Here is an 18,811-nt window from a genome sequence, read left to right as displayed (position 1 = left end):
TGTGCTAACACCTGATGTCATGTTGCCTAGCCAGTCAATACCCACAGGACTACAGGGTCATGGTGACAGCAGAATCAGACTGAAGTCATGAAACAATCCCGCAGTTGTACACTTTGCTCTCCTAGAGCAAAGATCCAGAAGAAGTCAAGGGATATGCAACTCATTCACCAAAATACCGGAAACACATCATTTATAAATTTAAATACAAGATGCATTTACCCTAAAATTTCTTCAAAACTGCCCCAGGGATTGAAGAAGGCAAGCACTGGCTAAGTCTTTAGCACAGCCAAGACACTGATCACCCAACTATTTTAGTCCTGAGAACACAGAACTCAAATTTATAAGTAAGCCTATGCAAACTGTATATGTTTTTTAACCTTTTGCTTTTAACTTTTAACAGGGCATATTACCAAAGTTTTCCTAAGAACTTGAAATGTGAAAATAATATATAAAGAAACAAAATGCTGCCCGGTCAGGAGGGAGAACTTTCTGTGTCCTGAACCCAAGGCACAACCAACAAAGTATTTCCAAGAAACCAACAGGGTTTTTGTTGATCACACTGGCTGCATCACTGCCAAGTGGTGACATAGAAACACACACTCACACACAAGGAAAGAGGCTCTCAACATACACCGGGTCTGCCGGTCCCTTGGACCTCCAGCTTCCAGGACTGTGAGTAATAAACGTCCGCTGTGTAAGCCATTCGGTCTCGGGCATTTCGTTACAGCAGCCTGAGCTGAGCAAGACCGTCACCCCAGCAAGAACCAAGGCAACGCAGTCTCAGAGGTAGGAGGACCCTCCAACTACACCATGACTTTCTTGCCATGGAGCTTTCTTGAGGACAGGCTGGTAGCAAAGAAGGAGTGTGTGAGGCAGGATTATACTGAGAGTAGATCACAGAACAAACAGGCTGGTTTGTCATCCCAAGTAGCGCCACATTCAACACTATATCGTCAGAACTTTTTTTTTTTCAGTTAAATGTGTATTTATCAGACTATTTTCCACTGTAAATTATTACCAGATACACAACATAGTTCTCTATTGTTGGGTCGGTAAGTCTGACTCTTCTGTAACCCCATAGACTGTAGCCTGCCAGGCTCCTCTGAAATCCATGGGATTTCCCAAGCAAGAACACTGGAGTGGGTGGTCATTTCCTAACCCTAACCCTAAATCTTCTCCAGGGGATCTTCTTGACCCCAGATCAAATCCATGCCTTCTGCACTGGCAGGTGGGTTCTTTACCACTGAACCACCAGGGAAACCCTACAGTTCTCTGTGCTATATAGTAAATCCCTATTATGCTTACATTTTATATGTAGTAGTATAGCATACTTGCCTGGACAATCCGCATGGACAGAGAAGGCATGGGGTTGAAAGAGTTGGACACGACTGAGCGATTAAGCACAGCACAGTGCATATCTGTTAATCCCGTGTTCCTAATTTATCCCTCCTCCATTTCCCCTTTGGTAACCACAAGCTTGTCTTCTGTGTCTGTGAGTCTATTTCTGTTTTGCAAATAAGCTCATTTCTACTACTTTTTAGATTCTATATGTAAGTGGTACCATAGGTTTGTCTTTCTCTGTCTGATTTACTTCACTTAGTATGATCATTTCCAGGTCCATCCATGTTGCTGTAAATGGCATTATTTTGTTCTTTTTTTATGTACCAGTATTTTTCTTTACTGGCTTTAAATGAATGACTGATATCAATAAAATGAATCAGTGAAAAGGTTTCTATCATTCACTTCTTAAAATGGCCAGAATTGGAAACACATATTATCTCTCTCTGAGAAGGTAGTGCTCAAATATTTTCAAAAAGGAAAAGAAGAAGGTGCCCCCATATTAGATGCCAAGGGGCTGCTGAAATCTGGACAGGATGTTTTTTGATGCGGTCACGGTCAGGGAAGAATAGACACACTGGCCGCTGATTGTAAGGAGCGTCTGCTGAGAAAGGGAAACACACGGCTGTGGGAATGGGCTCAAGGTGTGATTAAACAAAAAAATTCCTTTAGAATGGCTTTTAATACTTTTACTTCTCCTTGGGACTTAAATTCTATTTAAAAGACTGTTCTCAGGACTTCCCTGGTGGTCCAGTGGTTAGGCATCCACCTCACAGAGCAGGGAACTCGAGTTTAATCCCTGGTCTGAGAGCGGGTGGCTTCCCAGGTGTCACAGGAGTAAAGAATCTGCCTGCCCGTGTAGGAGACGTTAAGAGACTCGGGTTCGATCCCTGGGTTGGGAAGATGCCCTGGAGGAGGGCATGGCAACCCACTCCAGTATTCCTGCCTGGAGAATCCCATGGACAGAGGAGCCTGGTGGGCTACAGTCCATGGGGTTGCAAGTTGTCAGACTTGACTGAAGCAACTTAGCACTCATGCAGGCATGGGGAATAAGGTCCCACGTGTCGTGGGGCAGCCAAGGCCACAAGCCACAACTACTGAGTCTGCAGCAACAACTAGGGAGTAGCCTGTGCCATTCGACTAAGACTTGATGCAGCCAAATAAATACATATTAAAAAAAAAAAAAGATTCCTCTCTCGGTTGCTTTGAGGATGGACTCATGGAAGCCATTTGTCCCTCATATGAAGAGAAAGGTCTGACTTAGAGATAAAAATCAGAAAGTTAAAAAGCTGGAAATTAACGACGTTCATATAACATTCTCTGCACACATGGGACTTTGTAGGGCATGGTGGCTCACAAGTCCAGTTATTAGATTCAAAAAGGCCCTACTGAATAGAAGAATTAACAAGGGAATTTCAGCTGCTTCCTCTGCAAAAGCTTACAACCACTGCAGTCTCTCATTTCAAGGCGCTGGGCTGGGTACCATGGAGATGCTAACAGAAGGGTCTCGCCTACATAGAAGAATTTACATTTTGGGAGGAGTGCTAAAATCCACAGCTCTTTCTGCCATGGATGTCACAGCCATTCCAGTCTATGTACAGAAAAGCGCTTTCACTGCTGCGTCTTTGGAACACAAACAGAATAGGCCTCTTCACCAGTGGAATGCATCTCTTCTGCTGAAATTTCTCCACCAGTGAGAGAGCATGACAGTCCACGTGTGTGGGGGTTCACTTTTCTTTTCAAGGGATTTCAGCAAAATAAATAGGCCAGAGATACTGCAAGAGAGAGAAAGAGTGGATTCGCAGCGACAGGAAAATACTCCGATCTGAAAATCCCACTCCTGCCTCCCAGCTGAAGTCACACATCAGAGATGTAGGAAGAGAAGATAATTCTAAAGTGGTAAACTGTCAGGGAATGCTCCTTCGTGCAGGGTTTGGGTAAATCAGGCTGCAGTTGGGACTGACTACTTTAAAAAGCAACACCCTAGACGCAGATAGCTCAGTTGGTAAAGAAACTGGCTGCAATGCAGGAGAGCCTGGTTCGATTCTCGTGTCGGGAAGATCCCCTGGAGAAGGGATAGGCTACCCACTCCAGTATCCTTGGGCTTCCCTTGTGGCTCAGCTGGTAAAGAATCTGCCTGTAATGCAGGAGACCTGGGTTCGATCCCTGGGTTGGGAAGATCCCCTGGAGAAGGGAAAGGCTACCCACTCTGGTATTCTGGCCTGGAGAATTCTATGGACTGTATAGTCCGTGAGGTAGCAAAGAGTCGGACACGACTGAGCGACTTTGGCTTAGACAAGGTCTATTCCCTGTTGACCACTTGTGCTTGACTTGGTTTGAACAGCAGTTACTAACTGATTTTATCCTGACAGTGTTTTATTATCCCATTCAGCTAATGGGGGTGGGGGGGGAGGGGAGGGGGAAAGGGAGGGGAAGCAGGGAATACTGGTTATTTAAAAAACTCCAAGCAGGGACTTCCCTTCTGGTTCAGGGGATAAGACTCTGAGCTCCCAATGCAGGGACCCAGGTCTGCCCCCGGGTCAGGAAAGTAGATCCCACGTGCCGCAACTAAGGGGTCAGTAAAAGGACAGCAGAAATGACTGCGACGGCTGCTTTTGACAAGTGCAGGCTAGGTAACTCAGACCACCTTTCCCACTGATAACAAACTGAGTCAAGTATTTTAAAATATCTGCTTGCAGGAATCAGAGAGCTAAAAAGACAGTGACGATCTTTCAGAAGGAGGAAAGCTATTGAGGTGGGCAGCTACTGACCCTCAAGGGCCATTCTTGATCAGAGCAGGGACTAAAAGACAGGGAAAAAAACATAACTAACAACCTAAGGGGATAAAAGGAATCTAGCCTCATTTAAAAAAAAAAACAAAAGACAAAAAACCAAGTAGCTTGGCAAATCTTCTATGTTGTTGTTTAGGATCATGTAGGCAGATCCTCTAGGAATAGTGATGACCTTGAATTCCTTAAATCCCTATAATAAAATTAAGTTAAACTGAGATTGCCATTGATTCAAGCCTCCTGCCAGAATTAAGCATAAATACTTTCCAGAACCAAGCATGAACACTCTCTGGAAGAGATCATATCATCCTAGGCCTCAAACTACTTTGATAGTTTTTCATATAAAATGTCTCAGATTTAATAAAAAAATAACCAGGAACATGAGGAAGAAAGACTGTGTGAATGAAAAGTAATAAAGCCGACCATAGAAATAGAAAACATTTCATAAGAATCTGGATAAGGGAGCTATTTGAACCAGACTTTAAAACAACTAAGATTATTACATTCAATAAAGAAAAGATTGAGAACTTTGTTAGAGTACGAACACAGTTGAAAACATCATCATTGGAGTTACAAATCCCCTTGTCTGAGTATGAAAGAAGATTAGATGTATTTTGAGAGAAAAATAGTAAACTAAAATATAAATCAGAAGGAAATATCCAGACTGAATATAAAGAGCCACAATTGAAAAAAAAAGGAAAAAGAAAAGTACAGAGTGGAGGGTAGTATGTATAAGAAATGGAATAAGGGAGTCTAATAAATAGGGAATTAGAGTTCAAAAGGAGACTATAGAAAGAACTAGGCAGAAGCAATATTTGAAGATGTGGTGCCTGAGAGTCTTACAAAGCTTAAAAAGACATTAAGTCACAGATTCAAGAAGCTCTGCCAATGATAGAAAGAAGAAGAAATAAAAAGGTCAGAAATTCTCCCATCCCTAAAGGAAACCATTTTCATAACACGATCTTATTGCCTTTTATTCCTTCTATCATGAAGTGTAGCGTATTGTGTAATTTCTTCAAAATTCCCAGGAGTCAACATGAAAATCATCTTTCTTTCGGCTTTTGAGAGTTGGTTGGAGTTTTTTGTTTGTTGTTATGTATTTGGCCACACTGGGTCTTAGCGACTACACACTTGATCTTTCATCTTTACTGCGGCATGTGGGGTCTTTTCAATTGTGGCATGCAGAATCTTTTTTTTAGTTGCAGCATGCCAGATCTTTCGTTGCAGCAGGCAAACTCTTAGCATTTTGAAGAAATTCCTAAGAATTCCTTCTTGGGAAGAAACTTCTTCTCGGGTAGCTCGGATGTCTGACTTCTCCTGGGAGATATTCTGAAGATGACGATTACAGGGCAGCTGGACCGTGGAAAGAGTGGACAGAGGTGATGGCTAGTGACTTGGATTCACGTGGCACAGTTGTCTTCAGGCGCTCCTTGTAAAAAATGTGGGGCGTTTTACACTTGAGAGATCAGAAACCTCTCTTAAAGGCAAGGTTGGCTAGGGTGTTTCCCAAACAAGGTCTCAGAACTAGAGATTCAGGGACAGCCTTGCTGACTCACCTCCGTGCCCGTGTGGATGCTCACCCCTTAGGAGGTGGCTGGAGGGAGGCTGGTGATGCTGTGGGCTCCAGAGATGGGATCAGGTGGCCGCTGTGCCTACAGAGGAGTATTTGTCAAGGCTGGTCCACGTCACTGGACTTGCCTGTCGTTTCCCCTAGTCATCCTGATAGAACCAGCCAGAACGCTAGTAAAGCTCACGTTGAATTCTCTCTGCTCCTAACTTCTCATTCACATTTAGGAATAACTCACCCCATTATCTGCCTTTTCAAGGGGCTCTGTCCCTGACCTGCCGCCTTCCTTGAGGTAGTCCCAAGAGGACAAATGGCAATGTCTGGAGACACCTCTGGTTGTCACAACCAGGAAGAGGGGTGCTACTGACTGGTGTCCACTGGGTAGATGCCAGGGATGCTGACAAACATTCCACAGTGCCCAGGACAGTCCCATGACTGCCAGCATGCTTAGTCGCTCAGTCGTGTCTGACTCTGCTACCCCATGGACTATAGCCCTCCAGGCTCCTCTGTCCCTGGGATTCTCCAGGCAAGAATACTGGAGTGGGCTGCCATTTCCTTCTCCAGGGGACCTTCCTGACACAGGGATCCAAGCCATGTCTCTTGCAACTCCTGCGCTGGCAGGCGGAGTCTTTGCCACCTAGTCACCTGGGAGGCCTCCCAACAGGGAACCAGCCCGGCTCCTGATGTGGCAGTGTCGAGACTGAGACATCCAGATCTAGTCTTCGAGACAGAGTATTGACTGATGGCGTGGAGTACTGAGTGATAAAATGTAAACACAAACCAAACGAGACGCCAAAAATAGAGAGTTGAGTCTGTAACGTCACTGAGAGTGGAAGAGCAGCGTTTCTGGGTGATGGGATCTGTTTCATATGGGAGGCGTGTAAGAAGGAGAAGCATCTCACTCACTCAGGGAGAGTGGCAAAGGTCAGTCACCGCACAAAAATGTGCAGCCGTGATCCTGGCAGGCACATGCGATTGAGTGCTTCGAGGATGTGAAATATCATGTCTCGAGTCACCAAGATCCTGACATATGGTGAGGTGACAGCAGCATGGGACTACACTGCCCCCAACCATGAGGGATACGCGGCAGCTGAAATCAGCGGATGGTTGGAAAGGAAATGGCATTAAGCCGCAAACGGGAAAGTATGGTTACTGATAAGGGAATGAAAACCACCTGGAAGAAAGAAAAAGAACCTGGGGTATTAGGAAGCGAGGACTTAAAAGCATCAAGAATGTCACAAAGGGCAGATCCATCATGTGATAACAAAGCAAATCACAAGGAGCTCACACTGTCGCTGGCATCTGGAGTGATGAAGACAACTCTTGGCTTATGCAGCCAAAGTCTTAAGAGCATTCTTTGGTCTCAGTGTTTCACTTTCAAGATTTTACCCTTGAGAAGTGATTAAGGATGTAGGCAAGACTTAAAACTACACGGACGTTTACTGCAGTTTACATTAGTTAAACTTTGGAAGCAATCTAGTTTCCTGATCATCAGGGGCTGACTCATACAACATGGTGGACCCCTACACTGGAATTCTTGGTAGCCCTTCCACATTCTAGGACTCAGACAATAAAGAGTCTGCCTGCAATGCTGGAGATACAAGAGACACGGGTTTGATCCCTGGGTCGGGGAGACCCCCTGGAGTAGGAAATGGCAATGGATTCCAGTATTCTTGCCTGCAGACTTCCATGGACAGAGGAGCCTGGCTGGTTACAAACCATGGGATTGCAGAGTTGGACATGACTGAGCAACAAACACTTTCCAGCTTCTGGTGCAGATGACTATTTACTGGCAAGGAGAGAGGTCTTGTAGAGTCAAGTGATAACAAGTTTACAGCGGCATGCAGAGCAAGGCAGGGTGAGGCTGGGTGGGCACCATGCCCACATTTCTTCTTCCCTTCAGTGATGTGCCAGTCATCCAGATGCAGGGAATCAGGGGCAACACTGTCTGCAGTGTATATGCATGCCTTCTCTGTCGTGTCCAACTCTTTGGACCCCATGGACTGTAGCCCACCAGGCTCCTCTGTCCATGGGATTCTCCAGGCAAGAAGACTGGAGTGGGTCAACATTTCCTCCTCCAGGGGATCCTCCTGACCCAGGCATAGAACCCAGGTCTCCTGCATTGCAGGAAGATTCTTTATCATCTGAGCCACCAGGGAAGGCCTACTTAAAATTTAAGAAAGTTTAAAATTCAAGTTTCCCAATATACTGATTTAAACCAGCAATAAAATTTATTTTTGTGCTTTAGGACATTGATCACTATGTAGTCTCAGAGCCTCACTTCTGAGCCAACAGCATCCAGGTGGCTCAGTGGGTGATGCTCTTGAGGTGACCCCCGATACAATGTCCTGAAATGCCCAGGAAACCTTTCAGGGGAGGGATTCCAGGGCACCTAATCCCATTTATGTGTCACATGCTGACACCTTCAGAACTAAGCATTTTGCCATCTGGCGTGACTGAAGTACTGCTTCTCCAGGGAGACTCTGAGATACAGACATATACACTTGTTGACAGGAATCCTAAGTGCTCAGATGATTATCCTGATCTAGAACGTTCTTGAGGTTTGGTGGTAAGTGCAGAGTCGGAATGTAATAAAATGCGTCCCTGCTTCTGGATGGGCTTCCCAGGTGGCACTAGCGGTTAAGAACCCACCTGTCAATGCGAGAGACATAAGGGACCCAGGTTCGATCCCCGGGTTGGGAAGATTCTCTGGAGCAGAGTCTGGCAACCCACTCTAGTACTCTTGCCTGGAGAAACCTCATGAACAGAGGAGCCTGGTGGGCTACAGTCCATGGGGTCACAAAGAGTTGGAACTGACTGAAGCGACCGACCATGCACGACCCTGGAGAGGAGGGAAGTTTGGAGGAGAACGGCTACATGTACATGCATGACTGAGTCCCTTCCCTGCCCACCTGAAACTGTCACAACATTGTTAACTGGCTATACTCTGATACAACATGAAAGGTTTTAAACAAACAAAATAAAACACAGCACTGCCATGAGAAGCTGAGGAATAGCTTGAATCGCAAATGGAAACTTAAAGGCTGTGGACTGGTGCCCACCGCAGAACACAAAAATCAATAAATGAAAAGGGCTATGGAGTACCCCTTTCTCAAAGCAGCCCTGGAAGGCACAGCGTCCTGAGAAGAACTCTGAGGAGGCAGGGACCAGTGACAGCTATGAACACCCACTGGGAACAGCCCCACAGCAAGAGCTAGAGGCCTTTCTGGACCACAGATCGACTGCCACTCAGCACAGCTGGTGCTGGGCTTTGGGCCAGAAGTCAAAGACGGAAAGCAGACCCGCACAGTCCTTCCCCTTAGGAGATTCTCTCTTGAGGAGATCCACGCTGCAAATGATACGTGATGTGAAAACCCTTGGAGGAAATAAACAGAACCATGCAGATGTAGATTAGAGAGTGATGCACTTATCTTTGGTAGAAGTCTTGAGAGCATGGAGGTGGCCTTTTACCTGGTTTTAAAGGATGATTCTCCAAAAGGGGAAGGAGAAAAGAGGACTCTAGAGGAGCAGCATGGGTGGAAGCTGGGAGGCTGGCCGGTGGGGTGTTGGGATGGGTCAGGAAAGTGTGCGGGAGAAAGGCCTTGGGTTTCTGCTGCGTGCCTGCTAAATTACTCAGTCATGCCCAACTATGCTACCCCATGAACTGTAGCCCGCCAGGCTCCTCTGTCCATGGGATTCTTCAGGCAAGAAGACTGGAGTGGGTTGCCATTTCCTTCTCCAGGAGATCTTCCCGACCCAGGGTTTGAACCCATGTCTCTTACGTGTCCTACATTGGCAGATGGGTTCTTTACCACTAGCGCCACCTGGGAAGCCCAGGTTTCTGCTGAAAGTGAAAGTGAAGTTGCTCAGTCGTGTCCGACTCTTTGCGACCCCATGGACTGTAGCCTACAAGTTTCCTCCATCCATGGAATTTTCCGGGCAAGAGTACTGGAGTGGGTTGCCATTTCCTTCTCCAGGGGATCTTCCCAACCCAGGGATTGAACCTGGGTGTCCCACATTGCAAGTAGATGCTTGTACCGTCTGAGCCACCAGGGAAGCTCCCTGGTTTCTGCTGAGACATGTCTATTATCGTGGAAGAAGTAAGGGGTCTTAGAGGCTTTATACAGAAGCCCATTACTAGTGCTTTTGTGGCTATCAAGCCAATATCTTAAGTAAAACTTACCACTATTCTATGCATTTGGCATCAACAACCTAGAAAAGAGGTTCAAAAACACTAATAATACAGGAAGTCCCCTATCTACCAAACTTTCAGTTGGTAGAACTTACAAGAACTTTCAAAGATGTGAATACGCGCTTCCAAGTCCAGCCTCGTCGGGCCTGAGTGAAACTGCAGCTTGCCCCCCATCTCCCATTGCTCCTTCACTTTTACCATCTCCCCCTCCTTTCCGTCCCCGAGTCAGTAACTCTTCTTGCCTGTTCACTCGATGCCAGGCCCTATATACCAGCTGTTGTACTGTGACTACTGTACTTTCCAAAGTACTGTATTATAGGATTAAAAATGACTTATTTTTGTGTTTGCTTTTTATGTGTTATTTGTGTGAAAAGTATTATAAACCTGTTATAGCACAGTATTATATGGCCAATTGTGTTAGTTGGAGATCTAAGCTAACTTTATTGGACTTAGGAACAAACTGGACCTAATGAACGTGCTCTCAGAATGGAATTGGTATGGAGGGGACTTACTGCATACTCTTAAATTGACCTCAGCTCACTAAACAAAGATTATCAGGAGAGAGAGAATGTCTACCATATAAAAATGCTGAGTCAGAATCCTCTCTGAATCTGATAGATTTATATCCCCACCCATGTGGATACATATATATCCATGTGAACTAAAACATTCACAGGTGATTTTAGCAGAAGAGAGATGCTGAGTTCTAGGGACTCTTGCTTGTTTTAGTTCTGTGTTTCTCTGCGGATTTCTCGGGAGTCACTCAAGTTCACACAGAGCAGGCCTTGAAGGCTCAGGTCTGCTCTGGTCAGCTGCCAGGGCTGTCCTGTTACCTCTAATCCACATCTGACCACCACTGATCCCCGGACACCGTCGCAGGAACCTTGGCCATATCCCAAATGGAAAAACAAACAAACAAAAATGCTTATTTTTACAAAAGGTGGAAAAGTAGAAAAATCAGTTGTGCCTACTGGTGGCTTAGGTGGTCAAGAATCCACTTGCAATGCAGGAGACCTGGGTTCGATCCCTGAGTTGGGAAGATCTCCTGGAGAAGGGAATGGCAACCCACTGCAGTTTTCTTGCCTGGAGAATTCCATGGGCAGAGGAGCCTGGCGGGCTATATAGCCCATAGGGTCGCACAGAGTTGGACACAACTGAAGTGAATACGCACACACATTTCCCCAGACCTCAGCCTTCAGAGGACTGCCACTCTGCCCCGCTGTGACAGGCTGCTGGCAGGAAATCCTGCCGGAGGCAGGGAGGACCCTGCTGGGTGAGATGTGGCTCTTGGCACATGACAGACACACTGCTTTGGGGGAAGTTCTACTTACAAAGAGTTTCCAAAGAAAGTAACAATTTCTTATAATTTAGCAATAGGCACTGAGCACAAAGTCAGAAATTAATGAATTTGCAACGTCCTTTCGGAGGGAAATACGATGCATCAAAAGGCATCCTTGGTGGTTCAGTGGTAAAGAACCCGCCTACCAAGGCAGGGGATGCTGGTTTGATCTCTGGGTCCAGAAGATCCCCAGGAGAAGGAAATGATAACCACTCCAGTATTCTTGCCTGGAGAATTTCATGAACAGGGGAGCCTGGCGGGCTACAGTCCATGGGCTTGCAAAGAGTCGGACAGGACTGAGTGACCAACACTTTCACTTTATGCCTCTCTGAGGCATCTTAAATTTAAGAGAACATATGAATTTGCACAAACAAACACTGACTTGGTCAGTTAGTGCGTTTTTGGATTTTATTTTTTTCAATAATATTTGAAAAGATTGCAAATGTAATGCCCATCATAGAAAATTTACAAATACGTAAGTATGAGAAGAGTCCATCAGTATCTTTTGCCTTTGATGTTACTGCATTTTTTTTCTAGAAACACATACTTTGTGTACATGCATGTATTTTATATTTGCCTATGCCATAGTTTTACTAAATTGGCCAGGTTTTATCTATATATATCTATGTCTATATACACACCTGCTTTTTTCTTTCTTCACTTTGTATTACACACTTTCTCTAATCACTTTCTATTCATTAAAACCTGATTTTATGAGCAGTAGAGATTCCAAATGATGCATTATATCCGATCATTTTTATAGCTATAAAGCTAGAATTCTATCTGTTTACATCCTCATTAAACTTGATAATGTATTTTCTGGCACTTCAAAATAGTTTTGTATTATGTAGGAGCACAGTTTGAAGGAAAACCTTTTGAAAAACTATCATTTGGTTGAAGTAACTTTGAAGCCTCTTTATAAACAACAAAGTTCCTTTGTATTTTAACTTACGATGGTTTCAGCAAAACTTTCTTAAATAAATTCTTCGTCCCCCCCTTAAAGGAATATTGTAAGAAGAACAATCAAACTGTATAGATTTTCATTTAGACTTCTGGAAAAAATTGTTACGATTCTATTAATCATTTTAACCTCCTCAACTTAGGAAAGAATTTCTGATATTATAAATTACAATGTGAAGTCCAACATTCTAAGGTGAAAATCACACACCATAACGTTCCATGGAAGCAGCTAAACTGTGGAAGAAGGGCTCTATCTTCGGATGATGTCCATGAATGTTGTCTTCTGACCCTTGGCTTCTCTGGCCCCTGTCAACTCCTCCCGCACATCTTGGCAGAGTTGGGGAAAAGGTTTGGTGTCAGGGCAGAATTTTACTAAGTGAGACACCAGCGCAGGTGTGGAAGCCATCAGAGGAATGTGCTTCAAAATCCAAGCCACAGACTAGAGGGAAAACCTGGAAGTCTGAGTGAATTTAACCTTAAAGTTTTTCTTCCTTTCCTTTTTCCTTCCTTCCTTCTCTTTCTTTCCCTCACTCCCATATTCTCTTTCTTCTTTCTCTCTCTCCTTTTCTTTCCCTCTCTCTCCACCCCCTTGCCCCCCCGACGTCGCTCTCTTTCTCTCTCTCTCTCTCCCTCTCTTTCTCCTTTTTTCTCTTTCTTCTTGGCCAAGGCTAACATCATATTACCGTGTGTGTGTGCTCAGTCGTGTCCAACTGTTTTGTAACCCCATGGACTGTAGCCTGCCAGGCTCCTCTGTCCATGGGATTTCCCAGGCACGAATACTGGAGTGGGTTGCCATTTCCTTCTCCAGGAGATCTTTCTGACCCAGGGATTGAACGCACGTCTCTTGCATCTCCTTCATTGGCAGGACGATTCTTTACCACTGTGCCACCTGGGAGGCCATATTATTGGACTTTCACAAATTGGATTTCCCAAGTTGCCTGGGCCCGTCCATCCCAGAGGTTCTGAGTCATCAGGGTGCACGTGAGACTCAGGTGACCATGACCACAGGGCAGATCGGGGACCACTATATTCTCACATACAGGCTTTTCTTCCTTCCAGTTTTCCTGAGCTTGCTTCCCAGGGTACAGCAATGTAGGGACTGGGCCCCATGATGCACAGTGCCTCAAAGGAAACTAGAAGAACCCATATACCTTTGTTTGGCCGTCTTTAACTTACTTGATACTGAACACGTTCAGAACTCATCATGGTCTGGTGCCCGGAAGAACCAGGTGGGATAACTGAAGTGCCTGACACCCCTTCGTATAATACCTGGTACGTGGTAGGTGCTGGCCGACTGGTCCATTCCCCCGGTGGGAGAGTTCTAAGTGGCTGAATTAAGAACCCCAGCTCAGGGACTCCCCTGGTGATGCAGTGATTAAGAATCTGCCTTGCAACGCAGGGGACGTGGGCTTGATTCTTGGTTGGGGAACTAAGATCCCACATGCGTGAGGCAACGAAGCTTGTACACTGCAACTTGAGCCCATGCTCTAGAGACTGCGAGCTGCAGCTAAGACCTGATACGAGGCAGATAAATAAACACTAAATTTTTTTTTTAAAAGATCCTCCCAAAAGGCAAAAGCTCCTGTGAATCAGGGAGAGATTCAAGACAGAGAGCACTGACCCAGGACAGGAGAGAAGGCAGTGCTGGGGGTTTGCTTCTCAGAGTGGAAGGTCACAGTCAAAGAGGCAATGAGCCTGCGTCTCCTAAATTATAGGTAAGTTTAAATGGGAACACACAGTTACAGAAGCTGTAGAAGGGCCTGGAGCAGCCCTCAGGGACCACAAACAGCTCGAGAACCGGAGCCTACAGAAATGCTAACGCTGACACATTTGGGTTACATGTAGGAATTATATTTCAGGATGCGTTTCCATTAATCCTGACTCAATAAAATAGTTCCTCTGACACTCACTCAAAGTACAACGATTTCAAAAATAGTTTGGAAAATAGCATGCTGTGATCTAAACAGATACTTTTGCATATTTATTTTGATTAAAAACCTGGCAAGGGGGCATGCTGGGGATTCCATTCTACTTTCTCAGTCATCCACTCCCGAGAACACTCAGACCTTGGGTCCACAGGGCCATGAGGAGCTGGAGGTATGACCACAGTGGCCAGGGCGAGGTTGGGAACATGACCACGGTGTCAGAGGAGACGGCAAACCTCAGTAGCAGGGGTTTCCAGCAACCACGGGATGGGTGCTTTTTCACATTACTCCCTCATTTGGGGGCCATGTGGGTGAGGGGTTCTGCCTCCCAGGGGAGCTCCCAGGAGAGGGGTGGAGGCCTTTCTGATGCTGCCAAGGCTGACAGTCATACCCCCTGGGCCTTTACTGCAGGGCAACCAACTGACTTACAGCCGCCCGAGGTAAAGACCGTTTCATTTTGGAGACGTCTCGCCAGCTGGACAGCTTTCTGAGTTCATCAGAATTGTCCCCCAGGCCCAACTTCTAATGTTGTTCTGTTGGAAGGGCTGTGGATCACTCCATTTTCCATCAATAAGGGCAAGACTGCATATCCAAAAGTTCCCCAAAAAGCTATAAAATACGTTGGGTTTTTGTGCCTGTCTCCTCAGGTTCCCCTCTCAGACCACACCTATTCTGTGCAACTGTTCCACCTGCAAGGTGCCCGCCTGAAGACCTCAGTAGATGTGCGAATCCACACAGAAGAATCTGCGCCTGGATCTGACTCAATTCTGTGAGCTGTCAACTCAGAGCCTGCCCGGGACTCAAGGGCCTCTTCCTCTTTTTGAAATTTCCTATCTTGGCTTGGCTGGAGAACATGAGGGGAATCATTTAATGCTCCACTGTCTCAGCTATGAAATCCCCAAGGGAAAACTGTGCCGATGCATGAGTGATTTGACCGTGTGCTAGAATCACAGAGCTCTATACCTGCAGACACAGACAAAACATGCTGTAATTAGGGGAGGGGATAATTGCATGCAGCTGCGAGTCACCAATATCACCTGATCTTGGGATTTCTTTTTCTTCTTCTTCTTTCCCCAGCACCCGGAACTCTCCGCATCTTTGCCATTGGCCTCACCGCAGAGCAGCCCGTCCAGCTCATCGGTGCCCATGTGCTGTCCCTGAGACGTTTCTGCTGCCAGCCGGTACGAAAGATTCCTTAAAATGCACACACAGTTTTCAACGGTCTGGAGAATAAAAACAAAACAAAACAAAACAAAAAACGAGGAATGAATAAAAACTAACCAGTACTCCTCCACCCGCAAAAGCCATCCATCTTCACACAGACATTTTTTCTTTGGGTGCATTTAACCGCGGCTCCTAAAGTCTCCCTTGACAGCCACAATGGAAAGAATTTAGAGAAGCTTGGAGAAGTCTGAAGATCTTTCCTCCCCGCAAAGAAACCACTTAGCAACAAGAGTTCCTGATAAATAGCTATCGTTGTTGACTGAAATTCACTTGTGAGCAAGAAAGAACCCATATCCAGGCGTGGTCCCAGGTGGCGTCCACTTACAGACAACAGCCATCTGGGGACTAAGGCTCAGAACCATCGAGAGCAAGGATAATTGGATTTGTGCTAGCTCTGGGAGGGTGACATTTACTATCACTGTCACTATAGGGTGACACTATACTAACATTTACTATCCACCAGGGCACTTTCTTAGTGAGGGGCAGGGGAGCCCGGCATGCTGTAGTCCACGGGGTCACAAAGAGTTGGACACGGCTCAGTGACTGAACAACAAGGGTACTTTCTGGGAGGAATACAGGGCAAGAGGTGCAAACCAGGCTTATTCCAGGCAAGCCAGGTTCTGTGGTCACCTGGGGACATATATGTTTCCAACCTACTGATTTTCTTCAAGATTGCTGGTGCTCCTATTTCCTAAGCACAAGGGCTAAGCAGTGATTAAGGACGTGGGAAGAGCTGGACGTCTGTAGAACCCTAGATCTCTGACTACTGGATATGTGACTTGGACAATCCAGCCATAACCTCTGGTGTAAGATGGTCAAAATAGCGGCCAATAGGCTGCTGTGTGGATTAGGGGAATTAGAGAATATATATGTGATAGGCAGAGTAAAGCTCTCTGCTCCAAAGATGTCCACATCTGGAACATGTGAGTATGTTAGGTTATGGGATGGAGGGCATTGAGGGTACTCATTGGTGGACCTTGGGATGCCAGATTATCCTGGACTGTCCAGGTGGGCCCATAGAATCATGAGGGTCCTGTGAGCAAGAGAGGGAGGCAGAGAGAGTGCAACTGTGAGAAGGACGGGATCTGGCATTGTTGGCTTTAGAGATAGAGGAAGGAGCCACGAGCCAAGGAATGTGGGAGCCTCTAGAAGCTGTTAAAGACAAAGAAACAGATGCTTCCTTACAGTTGCCAGAAGGAATGCAGCCCTATCAGCACCTTGATTTTACCCCAACAAGACCCATTCTGGGGACTTCCCTGGTGCTCTAGTCTGATCCCTGCTTGAGACTTCACCTTCCAATGCCAGGACTGTGGGTTTGATCCCTGGTGAGGGAGCAAAGATCCCACATGTTTCTCAACCAAAAAGAAAAACAAAAAACAAAAAACATAAAACAGAAGCAATATTAAATTCAACAAAGAGACCCATAAATTCAATAATGAGACCCAATAAATTCAAAAAAGAGACCCATCCTGGACTTCTAAAATGGTAAGATGATAAGTTTGTGTTTCTTAAATTTATTTCTGGCTGCGCTGGGTCTTCGTGGCTGCATGGGCTTTTCTCTAGTTGCAACAAGTGGGGGCTATTCTCCAGTTGCAGGGTATGGGCTTTTCTGTGTGGGGCCTCTCTTGTTGTGGAGCACAGGCTCTCGGCACGGGCTTCAATAATCGTGGCTCCCGGCCTGCGAGCACACGCTCAATAGTTACACACAGGCTTAGCTGTTCCTTGGCATGGGGGTCTTTCTGCAACCAGGATCGGACCATGTATCCTGCATCGGCGGGTGGAGTCTTTACCACTGAGCCATCGGGGAAGCCCAGGTCTGTGTTTTTAAACCACCATGTTTGTGGCCATTTGCTATAGCAGCAGCAGGAAACTGAACCAGTACGTACGTACCAAGAAGAGCTCCGGGCACAGAGCAAGTGCCATACAAGGATTTATATCACCAACAAAGGTGGAGACGGCCCCTCTGTGGAATGTGCAGAGCTTGTGACCTACAGCGAATGGGGCCGTGATGGAGTCTTGACTCCACCATTGAACGAGCCGTGTGACGCTGACCGAAGGGCTCAGTCTCTTAGTGCTTCGATTCCTCCCGAAGTCCCCACGGCCAAGTTGGAGATGAAGTCTCAACATATAAATCTTGGAGGAATCAAACATTTAGTCTGGGGCATCAATCTTTTGACCTTTGTTCTGGATTTGAGGAACCGAGGGAGGAGGGGAAACAAATATCCAATTTTCAGAAAGAATTTTTTTTACTGTCTTAATTGAAAAATCTTTTTTCCTTTTTAAATATTCATTTATTTATTTGGCTGTGTGGGGTCTTGGTTGTGGCACACAGGATCCTTACTGTGGTGTGTGAGGCTGTGAAGTATGGGGCTCAGCATTTTCAGCTCGAGGGCTTACATACCCCTTGGTATGGGGGAATCTTAGTTCCCCAACCAGGGAACGAACCCAAGTCCTTGGCACTGCAAGGCAGAGCCTTAACCACTAGACCACCAGGGAAGTCCCCCCAATTTTTAAAAAGGACAAAATAATGTCCTAAAGTGAAACTGAAAGTCGCTCAGTCATGTCCGACTCTTTGCGACCCCATGGACTGTACAGCCCATGGGATTATCCAGGCCAAAATACTGGAGTGGGTAGCATTTCCCTTCTCCAGGGGACCTTCCCAACCCAAGGATCGAACCCGGGTCTCCTGCATTTCAGGAGGATTCTTTACCAGCTGATTCACCAGGGAAGCCCAACTAAGTTTTATTATTATTTTTTTAAGTTTAAGCATTTTTTTTGAAGCATAGTTGATTTACAATGTCATGTTAGTTCCAGGTGTACAAAATCTGAAAAAGAAGAGAGAAGTTTTCTTTTTAAAAGCACGCCAACTTCCCTGTCACTTTTCAGGCACCAGCTACGTGACAGCCACTATTCAAGGAAGGGAACATCGTTTTACTTTACAGATGAAGGAAACAAGGTCTGAGGCCGTTGGTAACACACCCACTCACCCCTACAGACTAGAGACCATACCACTTTCTCTAGTCCTGGGCTGGGACTAGAGATGGGGCAGGGGCTGCTGGAGTTCAGATCCTCCACTGCTCCCACTTAGGATGGGAATCTGGTAAAAGGCAGCATGTAACTCTGACCTGACTACTGGAGGCATGAAAAATCAAGCAGGAAAACCAGTTTTCAGGGTGTATTTCTGGAGCCTTTGCAATTCCAGACCTTTTGGGTCAGCTTTTCAAGGTTTCATGGGCTGCTAATCCCACAGGCTTTCAGTCAACTTGATTTTTCTATTTCAAGCATCCTCTCAGCATCAAAAAAAGGAACCGGCATGAAAGCAGGTAAACACAGGATGACGCTGGAGAGACAGCAGTCTCTCCCCGAAAGGAAAATGTTGTGGCATAAGTCAGAACGATTTTCACATCAGCTCAGAATGATTTTTCTTATATCAAAGACCTGGGAGAATAAACTTCTTTCTCACCCTCTTGTTCCCCT

General features: G+C 45.9%; 1 protein-coding gene across 2 annotated transcripts in view; it reads right to left on the bottom strand.

Moving 5' to 3' along the window:
- CTNND2 (catenin delta 2) overlaps positions 1–18,811 on the bottom strand; it is a 1,061,406-nt gene that overhangs the window by 128,607 nt on the left and 913,988 nt on the right. For both annotated transcript variants that reach the window (XM_043887623.1, XM_043887624.1), the window contains exon 14: positions 15,148–15,333. In XM_043887623.1, the coding sequence (XP_043743558.1) occupies positions 15,148–15,333 (186 nt within the window). The remainder of the gene's footprint in view (positions 1–15,147; positions 15,334–18,811) is intronic.

Source organism: Cervus elaphus, chromosome 25 (genome assembly GCF_910594005.1).
Source record: "Cervus elaphus chromosome 25, mCerEla1.1, whole genome shotgun sequence".
Taxonomy (NCBI): Eukaryota; Metazoa; Chordata; class Mammalia; order Artiodactyla; family Cervidae; genus Cervus; species Cervus elaphus.
Note: the sequence above shows the minus strand (reverse complement) of the source record. Positions and strands in the feature narration are given on the sequence as shown.